Source organism: Polistes canadensis, unplaced genomic scaffold (genome assembly GCF_001313835.1).
Source record: "Polistes canadensis isolate GaletaPanama2010 unplaced genomic scaffold, ASM131383v1 scaffold_119, whole genome shotgun sequence".
NCBI classification, from domain to species: Eukaryota; Metazoa; Arthropoda; class Insecta; order Hymenoptera; family Vespidae; genus Polistes; species Polistes canadensis.
This window is the reverse complement of record NW_014569666.1, coordinates 383,039-395,639: the sequence shown is the minus strand read 5'-3', so window position 1 is coordinate 395,639 and position 12,601 is coordinate 383,039. Positions and strand designations below refer to the sequence as shown.

The following is a 12,601-nucleotide window of genomic DNA, read 5'->3' as shown; positions in this document are numbered from 1 at the left end:
AACGCTGCTATTCTCTGTAGATAATTGTGCATAATTACGATACTACTCGATATCTCGAAACTTTAGCCCAACTGCGCCAACTGTTAGGTCAGAACACGAAAAGCAACGTATCGTTACTAATTTCTGATAGTGATGCAGTTAATTACAAATGTATTATATATCTGTACACAACAAATGAATCTCTAATAACACATATATAATAATCGATATGTTCTAATAAATTCGAATTTAAAGTTATCGCGAAAAACTCGATAGATAGATTAGTATATTGAAAAATATAAATAGAATTTGAAAACTATTTCGAATACTAAGATGCTATGTTATATCTTGTTCTATATTGAGAATATTCTATCATTGTATGTGTGCATTGATTCCACGATGAGAACTGTTCGTTCTTTTGCAGTTTTTTAAAAAAATATTCGAATTTTTCTCCATATTCTCGATGGTAAATTAAATATTCCCAGAAATTCTATGCACATCGACATAGAGAGTAGTATTCCGAATGCGGGCGGACCTAGTGTATGCATTTCCGTTTCGAGGCATAGGAACACGCGATTTGAAAGCGATGCGCTCTACTTTGGCACATAGATAACACATTTTTCCTCCTCGATTCCTCTTCACGGAAACTGAAAATTCGAAAATCGATATGTATGTCGTGGTGTCATACCCAATATACGTGTGTTTAATAATACATTTACTAAAATGATTACGTTATTTTTTCTTTTCTATACTTCTTCGTTCACATTATTTTAACTTGTCTTACTTTCTTCTATTTGAAAATTATTTTCAATTTTCTTTACTATGCCTATGCGTGTTTTGTGACGTGTAAAGAACGATTGAAATGATCCTAGTGTATTGCTATCATCACGAAGTTAAGCACACTCTGGAACACGTACTACAAATGCCAGCGATTAGTTGGCATTAGTGACATTTGAAGGCCATTGTTTCGAAGTTTAACGTTAATACCCAACACGAGTTCGAATGATGAGAAGACAACTATGTTTCGGGTGCATTCAAATTTCCATTTTCAATTGATTATTCGTATTTTGAATTAATAATAAGAAATAAAATAAGAGTATTATAATATTTATGACTTATCCGATTTTTTCTTGACTTTAAATAAAGAATTAAAAATAAAATTACGAAATCCCGTTAAAGAAAATAATGTGAAATTCTGTCGATCAAATAAGCAAATATATTATGATGAATTTGTTTAATGTACTCGACATCCACATTAATTTTTAATATCACGAAATAATGAATGCTGTTGTTTTGTTCCCTTGGCATAATGGCTTTTCAACGGGCAAAGCTTTTTATTATTATGCTTCATACTTTTCGTATGGAGGATGGACAAAACGAGACAACATATAAAAAAAAAAAAAAAAGAAAGAAAGAACGAAAAAAAGAGAGGAAAAATTAATTATGCAAAGAGTAGTAGTAACTGTGCAATGGTAATAATCCCAATATTAACGTTGATGATTCTGCAGAAATAATAATATGCGATTTGTAAACATACACACATGCGTACAATAATTATGAGATAAAGTAAAGAAAATATGCAGATTTGGAATTCGATTGAACAAAAAAATCGATAAATGACGTGGCCACGTGTCGTAAAAAATACGCAAACGTTTCGAAATGTTCGTCTCGATCGCGTGTTAGAGAACATCATACCGTAACGATTTTGCTAAGTTCGCGTGATTCCGGTAGCTCGCATGAAATTCGTTTTCTATTTTGTTAAATGACATAGGCCCCGTGTACCTAAATCGTAACCGTGCCTAAGCCACTAAAACGTGTAACACACGCCGAACGAAAGTTACATACTCCTCACGTATATCGTGGGTATAGTGAGTGAGCATTGCAAAATTTTCGACTTGTAGTAGCAACTACTACCGATATTGCTGGTGGTAGGTCAAGGATTCTGTTTCGTCGAGATTAGTCTATACGAGTTTCGTTTTGTTGCAGCGATGTTCCTCCTTGATACATACGGATTAATTGCACCCAAGGCAAATCGATAAAAAGAAAGTTCTCCGTTGTCCGTAGATAAGGGAATTTGCATTCCCGCGCACATTGAGAATACAACAGAATTCAACTACCGTACCACGTGATAATGGGTTGCGGTCGGCACGATTGAAAAAGATCGATGTAAACCATAAATCACGATAGTCGAACCTTTTTAAAAATGTGTACCACTGTTTTTAGGACGACGAGACCGACTTAGCCCTTTCTCTCTCTCTCTCTCTTTCAATCTTTTAGGAAGGTATTGATCTACCGTTTACAATTTACATCCTACATTTTCATCACTGATATGTCATTTTAAAGTAGATTCCTTTAAATAGCAAATTATCCGTGAAAGTAAATGCGAGCGTGCATTATCGAAAAATTCCGTGCAACAGCTGTTCGCAAAGAAGGGGGACCAGAGTGTCCATTATTTGAAAGTTATGCGCGTGTAATGTGCCTATATTGTAGAGAATAATTTATGACATTTTTTTTTTTTTTCGAGAGAGAGAGCACGGTGTAAGATAACTTATTCAAATCGTATATTACGTATCTCTCATTTATCTCCAATTCATTTAACGGATCGTTCAAGGATATCAATGACTTAACTTCGTTCATTCTTTTCTCATTAAAGAGAATCTTTGAAATCACGATGGGGGGTAACAACAGCAGAGTTGTTAGTTCAAATCTCTCGATAATCGGCCGAATTTCATTCGGTACCACAAATGAATTTTCCCTTATCGAGACAGCTCTTGCACGATCGATTCTTATTTATAGCCTTCGAAGGACAATGCTACCGGCCGAAAGGAAACTACGACACAAGGTAGAGAGAGAAATAGAAAGAGAGAGAGAGAGAGAGAGAAAGAGAGAGAGCTTTTTCTTTTTTCCCTTCCGTCTATGAAAGTTCATTTCCTCCAGCATTGGTATATATATATATGTATATATATATATATATATATATATATATATATATATATATGTGTGTGTGTGTGTGTGTACATATGTCCTACAAATACTGAATGCATAGATGCACGGTAATGGCGCGTTAATAGAACGAATCGTGGCGATGTTATTGCTCCACGATAATGAGTATTCCAGGTGTTGAACGTTTGCCCACATAAAAGCTTAAAAGGCGTAAAATCCAAAAGCGAAAAATCGATCGTTTGAAACGATAATCGTTAGCACGATGAATTTGCCGTTCGCTTACTTTCTCAGGTGTTTTCTTTTCTTTTCTTTTTTTGTTTCGGACTCGAGCTCGACGTTACGAAATTAGAAGAAAAGCATTTTCGCAACGTGTTTTTTTTTTTTTTTTAAATCTCTTTTAAACGTCGATACGATTATTTACGATGATTATTTGTGAACGGTCGTTTGCTTGAATTATTACGGGACACGAATGTTTCCGTTTTCTTCATCGATCATTATAACAACCTGTCGCATATATATGTGTGTGTGTGTGTGTTTATGTATCGAACGAAATATCTGAATCCTTGAGTCGTTGAATTTCGTTAGTCAAATCGAATAATCCTAATTGACTATTATTGAGAAGATAAAAATGATGTGTGAGACAATTAGAGTTACATTTGTAAGTCAAGGACACGAAACTTTGTGCATCGATAATGTCGTTTGAAACTTTTCACGGTAGGTATATATATAAAATAAAAATATATTATTTGGAGAGGTATTACGTTTAAATAAAGAGATCATGAATGAATTTACATAATAATAATAATAGTAATAGTAATAAATTTTCAGTCCGATTCTTTCGTGAAAAAGTTTAATGCACGATTTTAAACTCCGTATTCGTGTACTATCCTCTTTCATGTTATAATGAAAAAACAAACAACGATGAATATCGGGTTGAGAGTCACTGTTTCTGGTGACACGATTTCCCGACTTGTCCTTCGACGAAAAACCATTGGATAGCAATGTAGGTGAGATACGTATTCCGCATCGTGGGAAAAAGTGTTGCATGGAGAATAGAAAATAATATGCATGAGAGAGAACGTATTTCCGTTAGCGATAGAAACCTGCCATAAATATTTCTCGTTATCGTTCCTTAGCGCGACTTGTTGGTTTTTTTTTTTTTTTTACTTCTTTTTTCTTTTCTTTTTTTTCGAATGTTTAATTCATAATCTTCGGTGGTAATATTAAGAAATCAAAATAACCAATGCAAAGAATAATGGTAATTTGTAAATCTGAGATAAAAGAAAGAAAATAATTGTCCCGTTGTTTGATACCAGGTTGGTAACTCACCACCGGGTAATAAAGTCGGTGCCAATAGTGAAGATTGGTGCTGTCGTACGATTGACCTCGGTGCCGTTCAGGCTACTCTGAGTCCCGTTTACCTCCATTCCGTCGAAACGAAGCCACGGTGACAGCAAACTCAGGAGCCACCGCACCTTCTTTCAATGTCCAGTCATCTCTTGGACATTCTGCGAACGGAAAAAGATCAAATATCGATAATCCAATTGTTTTTATTATTTGTACAAAATGAAATAGCATAATATATCAAAGAGAAATAGAAATGGAAATAATTAATTTAATGATCTTTTTTTCGATGCTCGTATAAATTTATTATCGATAATATATCCAATCGAAATTTTTACTTTGATTACTCTCGAGGGTTGTTTTTTTTTTTTTTTTAATATTTTTTTTTTCTAATAAAATTTGTCACGAGAGAAGGACAGTGCCAAGGGCGATCCAATGGAAAAATGATAAAGAAATAATCTCGCGTATCGTTCGAGCAAACCTTTCTAAATTTTACGATTGTAACGCAAAACAAATACAATCGTGTAGAAGATAATGGAAAAGGTTTACGTACTATATATACTTTCTACATATTTTTTAAGAGAAACGTTTTATTTTTTCGATCCATTTTGTTCAGAATTAAATAGACGTTCCAGAGAATAATCGTTGAGAGTGGAATGCGTTAAGTAAATCTTACGTATAAAAGAGCAAGTAACATTGATAGATGTATTACATATATACGGAATATAAAAAAGGGTTTTCTAGTTTTAAAGATTTATCATTTCAATGGTTTACTCTATTCCAAGCTTTGTCCCTTATTATCGTGAAAAATGTCATGTTCGTGCATTTTCGTAATAAAGGAATTACTTACGAATGAGGAAATGAGCTTCCTGGATCGTATCAAATAGAAAATCTTATCGTATTTGCATGAATTTTGTTAGAAGTTCAAGCAAATTTCTGTAAAGCCATTGTCTAGAACAATTAACTAGTCTTAGGTGTTATCAAATAGATGTGGTTTGCGGTTGGATAATGGAAAATACTTGGAATTCGCGATAACGAATATGTACATACAACACGATGAGAATTACCAAGCTATTAATCGCAATTTGAAATTCTTCCTGCTCGGAAAATTTAATTATGTCTAATAGGTATATTAACTTCGCTAACAAATTTCCTTCCGTAATCGATACAAAAGCAGCCCCTTTTCGATTTGTTGAAACTAATTAAACGAAGACGATGGAAGTATTAATCCTTTTCCTTTGTATTTTTCTTTTTTCACTTTGTTTCATGCTTTCATAACACTTGAAACGCACGGAGACACAATAAGTCCGTGTAAAACATTTGGATCGATCGGTGCATTTCCAGCGAGTTTCTCTCCACGAGTTTCGAAGAATTCTCGTCGAAAGAACGTATTTATGTATGTATGTATGTATACGTGTACGGATGTGTATATATGTACTCGTATACTTGGTACAGACGTACACGTGAAATAATATACAACACGCGACTCTTATCGTATCGGCAATATCTTTTTCGAGCGTTTTTGCGATTTTTCTTTTTTCCTATTTTTTTTTCTTTCTCTCTCTCTCGTTTTATACACTAGTCCAAGTAGATGCATATGAATGTTATACAATGTCAAGTAGTGAATCGTTTGTAGAGAAGGATTTCTCTTTTTCACGATCATCTTTCCAATAGTCACTTCTAAATTGCCGTCTTTCAGGCGTTGAGATTTTCTCATTGCTAGGATTCACAGAGAAGAACATTTTCATACAATTACGTTGACGAATGATCAGGTATCCTCTCTGCTATCGACCGAACTCACTTTGAAACAAGAGATATACTCTACTGATACTTTTAGAAAATATATTTAAAGAATTCTATATAAATCTCTTTTATGTCAAATTCTTATAATTATTTTCTTGGTTGTATAAGTCTTATAATGCAAGATATCAATTTGAATTCTTCCTATATTGTAATATTTATGAACTTTTGTTCTTACTTATCGTCTTCTAAGATTTTTCTTACGAATCCATGTGTAATGCGAACAGACTGAAGTATCCAATTATTGCTAATCATTGCTTGAGAGTTTAAATCTATCGTTTTATTTTATTTTAATTTTTTTTTTCAACTACTCTTACTTGGCAGACCATAAATTCTCTCTCTCTCTCTCTCTCTCTCTCTCTCTCTCGAAGTTATTGAAGCGTATTTTTTAAATGTGAATTTATTTTTTTTTCTTGGTAATTATATTATATAATATTATGATGCATACTATGGTCCAGAGTTGTTCTCGATTATTCAGATTTAAGAGACAAAAAATAATATATATTTTCTTGTAGTATAATCGTAAAAAATTTCGTTATAATTTATTATCGACGTTTATATGGAAGTAAATACATTCTTTGTTATTCATCTTATCGCATTTGTTTCATGCATTCATTCATACGAATGCGAAACCCATGATTTATATTTTTTTTTCCTCTTCAAGAGAAAATATTGTACAGGCAGTTTCCCGATATAATACAGCTCATACGAAAACACACGAGCGTGACTTTGTAATATGTGTCTATATACGTGAATGTTCATACATCGTGTATTCGTACGACCGATATGGTACATATGAAGCGACAGATAATGAAAATGAAACGAAGAGAGTTCCTCTCGTTGTAATAAAAAATAAAAAAAAATAAAAAAGAGTACTATTACATATATATATATATATATATATGATATATAGTATATATAGTATAGTATATATATATATATGATATATATGTGTAATAGTATATATATGTTTAGAGAACATAGAGAAAGCGAGAGAAAGGGAAAAATGGGAACTGGGCTATTTGAATTTTCACGTTTTTCATTTTTTGTTAAAATAATCAAACTTTGTTTTCACAGATTGATTATTGACACAGAATGCGAACGATTAGATTCGTTCTTGAATTAGACGATTTCGTCTACCAGTCCAGAACCGATCATCGATTTGTCTGGAATTTTAACAAGAAGTCCGTGTGTAAATCGATGCATACAAATGTTACATGTATTTATACGTATGTGTGACTTCGTCGTTCAATGCTTGAAAAAAAAAGGAGAAAAAAAAAACGAGAATGAAATTGCATGTAAATCGATGGGTGGATTCGAGGCACGATAAAATGTTCCCATTGTATTGTCATTAGTAAACATTGCGGTGGTTGAGGATATTAATTAAGCAAACTTTATGATTTATTTGGTATTAACGAGAAATAAAAACACTTTTCGTTCGGTAGGAACACGTTTAAACGTACATTGCACGTATTTCTCGACAACGGGAAAAATCACGAGTAAAATCATTGCAAATTTAATCGTCCGTTTGTCGAGGGGATCGTTGGATCGACAAAATTACGATGCGTTATTTAAATTTTATACATTTAACTAATAATACTCGATGATCTGAGACAAGACGCGAAATGGGAATAATTAAAAAATTGGTATTCGACAAAAAGTAGATTTCCGGTTTCGACTATACGCGGAGATGTTCGTTATCTCAAAGGAAAATCTTGGAAAATGGAAGAAAAAAAGAAACAAAAAAACACCGGGTGGAGAAGAAGTAGGTGGTTGGGAAAGGAAGAGGCATTAGGACCGATTTGCAAATAATTTACTCGTTCTACGAACGTAAGCTCGCCTTTCTCTATTTAGTTTTTAGTAAAAGGAAACTACCGCTTCCACTTGGCTGACTCAATATTCCTTGTTGAAGGAAATGGAAGAGGATGCCCTGAAATTGGGGTCGATATATAGTACATAAATAAATTCCGTGGAGATGGAAAAATTCCGATAAGCCTATCGACTAGGAAAAAATAAAAAAAAAAAAAAAAAAGAACGTTTCTAACCCGTCGAGACTTTAATGAGGTTCTATCTTCTTCCGTTTAACGTTGGCATGAGCAAGAGTACGTTAATCACGATCCTACGTTCGCCAATTCGTCTTTCCTTTTACGAGAATAACTGTGAATATATATATATATATATATATACATATATTTTATTATATCTACTTGTATTATACAAATAAACACGTATGTCGTCCTTTTGAAATTTCAATCGATTAAACCCATCCTTGTTCATTTTAGTAATTGGCATGTTCGTCTATATAACGTTCTGATATGAAAATTAATTAATTGCGTATTACCCTTGAATTATCACGAGTCTATGGCATTTGGCATCTCTTTGTATCGACAAGAGCCGGATATCGTTTCCTTTGACGCATCGATTCAAAATCAACTTCTTTTTTTTTTTCCTGAACGAGGATAAAATAAAAGCTTACCAAATCGTTAATATTAAAGCGTAATTCGAAGCGAGGAATTTTTATTTTAAAAATAAACTTTATTCGAATAAACGGCTTTAAGATAGTTAGATGGAATCTTATAAGACATGGCATTATATTATTTTAATCCCTATTATTTGAAAAAACAATTTCTCTTATACATTGCATTCATTTTCTCGATCATCCATCTCTTCCAACGATTTACGAATTTCGTCAAAGCAATCCACTTTTTATCTTGGATAACATTGGAAACATAAGAAATACGAATAAAAGTGGTACGAGGACATTGTAAAACCAATGTAATAGAATATCTTTCTTTATATTTTTCCTTCTTCTTTTTTTCCTTCATTTCTCGGCTTTTAACGATCGTTAGGATACTTGGACTCGAAATTACAAGATCTGAAAAGAAGATTTTTTTAATACTCGTTTCTCCCTTCTAACCAACGTTTGTAGTCCAAGTTGTTAGATTCTAGTTGTTGAAGATGTAATGCTCAGTTTGTGCGTTTGATCCTCCTCGTCCCCTTCCCCTCCACCCCTTCCCCCACCCCCCTATATAAAAGGGATTATACAAGATGCTTTATAATTGCATCTGTCTGAGTGAGTTATGCACACGTATTTCGACGTTGCAGTCGATATTGAATTTCTATAGGTGTTGTTCATGGACCAGTGGGAACATTGTAAATATGATAGCCGTGCTTCTCGACAGGTGGAGGATGTACGCACATTGTTAATCCGACGCTTCTCGTCCTCCTCCCCACCCTACTCCCCCTACCCCGAACATCCTTGTCACGGATGATACGCTTCGAACAGAAATTTGTTCGGTAGCCAAGATAGGATCATCCCCTTGCTGCGTATATTTGTTATATTATAATAATACATTTCGATCGAAAGAAAGAAAGAAAAAAACAATTAATATGAAACGTTAGCCTTTATAATTATATTTCATTATACTATCGCAATAATATATTTATAATCGCGAGAATATAAGAAAAATTATTAAAAAAAAGGACATGAAGAAGATAAAGAGATAGAATTGAAGATTAATGAAAGACTTCGAAGATGATAGAATTCTTTGATTAAATGGTTCCTACCGGATTTGAAGGACATTTCATTTCTTTTCCTTTCTATAGCTATATAATTACGAAGGATTATCGTCGTGGGAGAACACGGGATTGGGGGGGGGGAAACGTAGGGGGTTAACAAGAGTAGATTTCGTATCGGTTGGTTAACACATGAATATACTTTTTTGATCGGGATCTCTCGACGTGACGTGATGCACGAAACGAACCTTCAAATCATTTCAATTTTGATCGACGTACGTTCGGGGATCGGAGTTTCTATTCGGAATATTTTTATTTCTTTTTCTTTTTCTTTTTTTCTCCAAGTCGTCAAGTTTAAATCACGTTCGATTCGACTTAACGAGAGATATTAGTCAATTTAAAAAAAAAAAGTTAACGATAGAGTTAACAGTTCGAAATCGTGCGACGATTAAAGGATATTCGTTAACAATGTTATCGAATTATAAATTGTACAAATTTGTAGACGCTCGTTGTGTTTAAACGCTTATCGAATGGTATTCGTGACGGTTTCCTTATATTGGATTAAACGTGTTTTCACGAACGATAGCGTGTACCTTTCTTTCTCTCTCGTGTTCCTTATCGAGCTGTCTCGCGAAATGTGCTTTACCTTCTCGTGATATACAAATATAAGCCAGTAGTAATCGTGATTATTTTACTTTGGACTTCTTAACGAAGCGCGTCGGCAAAGTTTCTCGATTTTTTTCATTTTTTTGCTGCTTTAGTTTAACACACAATCGATCGTGATTTTATGAGATATTATTTAAACGAGAACCGATAAGAGAAAAAATCGATCGTCGATTGGAAATGAGAGAAATACAAAAAAAAAATACAAATGATTTTAATTAGAATTGAAAAGCAAAAAAAAGGATACATTCGTTTTGATTAACGTATACGCGTGTTCCATTATTCTGATTAAAATCATTTGATTTTTTTGATTCTTTTTTTCTTTTTTTTTTTATTATATTACATCACGTAGAAACTTACATAATGTTCTATTTATTCGGCATTAATATTTACACAATGAACGTCCACATCACTATGCTTCCATTTAAATAACACATCAATCGTTATGATTCCTAAAGAAACGGCTCGTTCAATCTAGCGTATCTATGATTTGATCCAATCTATAAAGTACTCGTTATATATTCTTGTGGCATAACGAGCGGGTACATACAATCGACGCGGTACGGGGGGAAGGGGAAAAATGTTTCAATATTTGACGAACACATCCCCCGTCAGGGATTTTTATTTAAAAATAAAATTTCAACTACGAACGCGAAACGATATTGCTCCACTTCATTTGACATTTTAATATCAGGATATCGAGGTGCATCTGCATGATGGTGAAACGTTATGAAATTCGTTATATGCGTTTTCTAACTATAGTTACTTCTGGAATATGTTATTTTCCTGACTACGATTTAACATTTTAAATGAATAATTATGTGCTATACGATATATGAGTATTTATTACAGTTGATTGCAAATGTTAGCATGCATTTTACGATCAATTAAAAACTTGAATATATTACTTTATTATCGTAGAAAATAATAAATAACATATTAACGATGTATCATCGTTGTTATTAAATTGGTAACAACGATTTATAGGTTTTTGTCGTACAAAGTACTTATATATATGTACATATATATTGTCCTTTAGAGTCTTCGACCCTCGTAGAACGAAGTGACCATGACGTAGTGTACAAGTGCACGTTTGTGTATCCACAAAGTATGAACTAATCGATATTTATCGATCTCACTTTCAGAAGGACGCATAAAGGAGAATCCTTCGATGCTCGTGTTCGACCTAAAATTATTGTTATGCGTAGAGTTCCCGAGTGTTAGACCAACATGAGTCCCTAATTCCTGTCATTTTATTTGCATACGTCTCATCGTATTTTAACCTTGAAATTGAAATCTCGTTAAGGGATGGCGACATTTCCCTTTTCGTAATTTTCTAATCAAACAGCCATCATTAATTAGATATAAAAGGGGCTACGAATATATAATTGGGAACTTTTATTTCGATTAAAATTCTTAAACGACGTTGAACGTTTATCGTTGAAATATCAAAGGAAAAAAAAAAAGGATAAACCAGACACGATCGTGCAATTGATTAATTCGAATGAAAATAGCTGACGAGGTGACTTATCTTAATGTTATACGATTTGATCAATCGTCATTAACAAAAGTTGATTAGACTCCGAGAGACATATTTGCGCGATAATAGATGACTAATTGCATTATTTGCAATCGAGTCTTTGATACTCGATTTACGAAAGGTCATAATTGTTGAATGGCTTGTACTACGACTACTATCGCAAGTACTTTCTCTACAATTTATCGTTAAGAAGTTCACCTAACATAATTAGAGATATATATATATATACATAGAGAGAGAGAGAGAGAGAGATAGTAAACTTTCCGATAAAATAGTCGTATTTATAGTCATTTAGAGTTTCGAAACTTACTTCTATTAAGTATGACGTTTCTTCGTTTAATTGACATTTCTATCTTTAATCATACTACTTCCATTTGATTGTAGAACATCGTTCAATTATTATAGGAATATTGTCCGGCATTATATTTACAAGGCTAGAAAAGTTCTATTGAATAACCGAAAGGCTAATAGTAAATCGTTGACACAGACTGGAATAATAATGCGAAGGAATTCGCATAAAGTTCCAAGATACTCGTGGAGAATCGAAAATAGGGAAGTGAAAGGGGAATTATCTGAAGAATATATTGCGAAAGGTTCGCGAGGGTTTAAAAGAGATTCGTAACTTGCTATCAATCTTCAAAAATAAGCTTAGAATCTAACCGCGAAATATAATTTCCCTTTAGTTCAATTTGGAATAATGTCCTTTTCGATTTGAGGTGACGCTAATGATACTTCGTGTTTGATAAAATGTATAACTCGTTTAAAAGACTCGATGATCATTGAGAACCGACATAATATACATACATATATATATTT

At 33.2% G+C, this 12,601-nt stretch overlaps 1 protein-coding gene across 1 annotated transcript in view; it reads right to left on the bottom strand.

The window, feature by feature from the left end:
- Positions 1-12,601, bottom strand: part of LOC106787893 (muscarinic acetylcholine receptor M5) — a 32,410-nt gene that overhangs the window by 17,626 nt on the left and 2,183 nt on the right. Inside the window, exon 2 of the mRNA XM_014750641.1 lies at positions 4,252-4,430. Coding sequence (XP_014606127.1) covers positions 4,252-4,349 — 98 coding nt within the window. The 5' untranslated portion in view covers positions 4,350-4,430. The remainder of the gene's footprint in view (positions 1-4,251; positions 4,431-12,601) is intronic.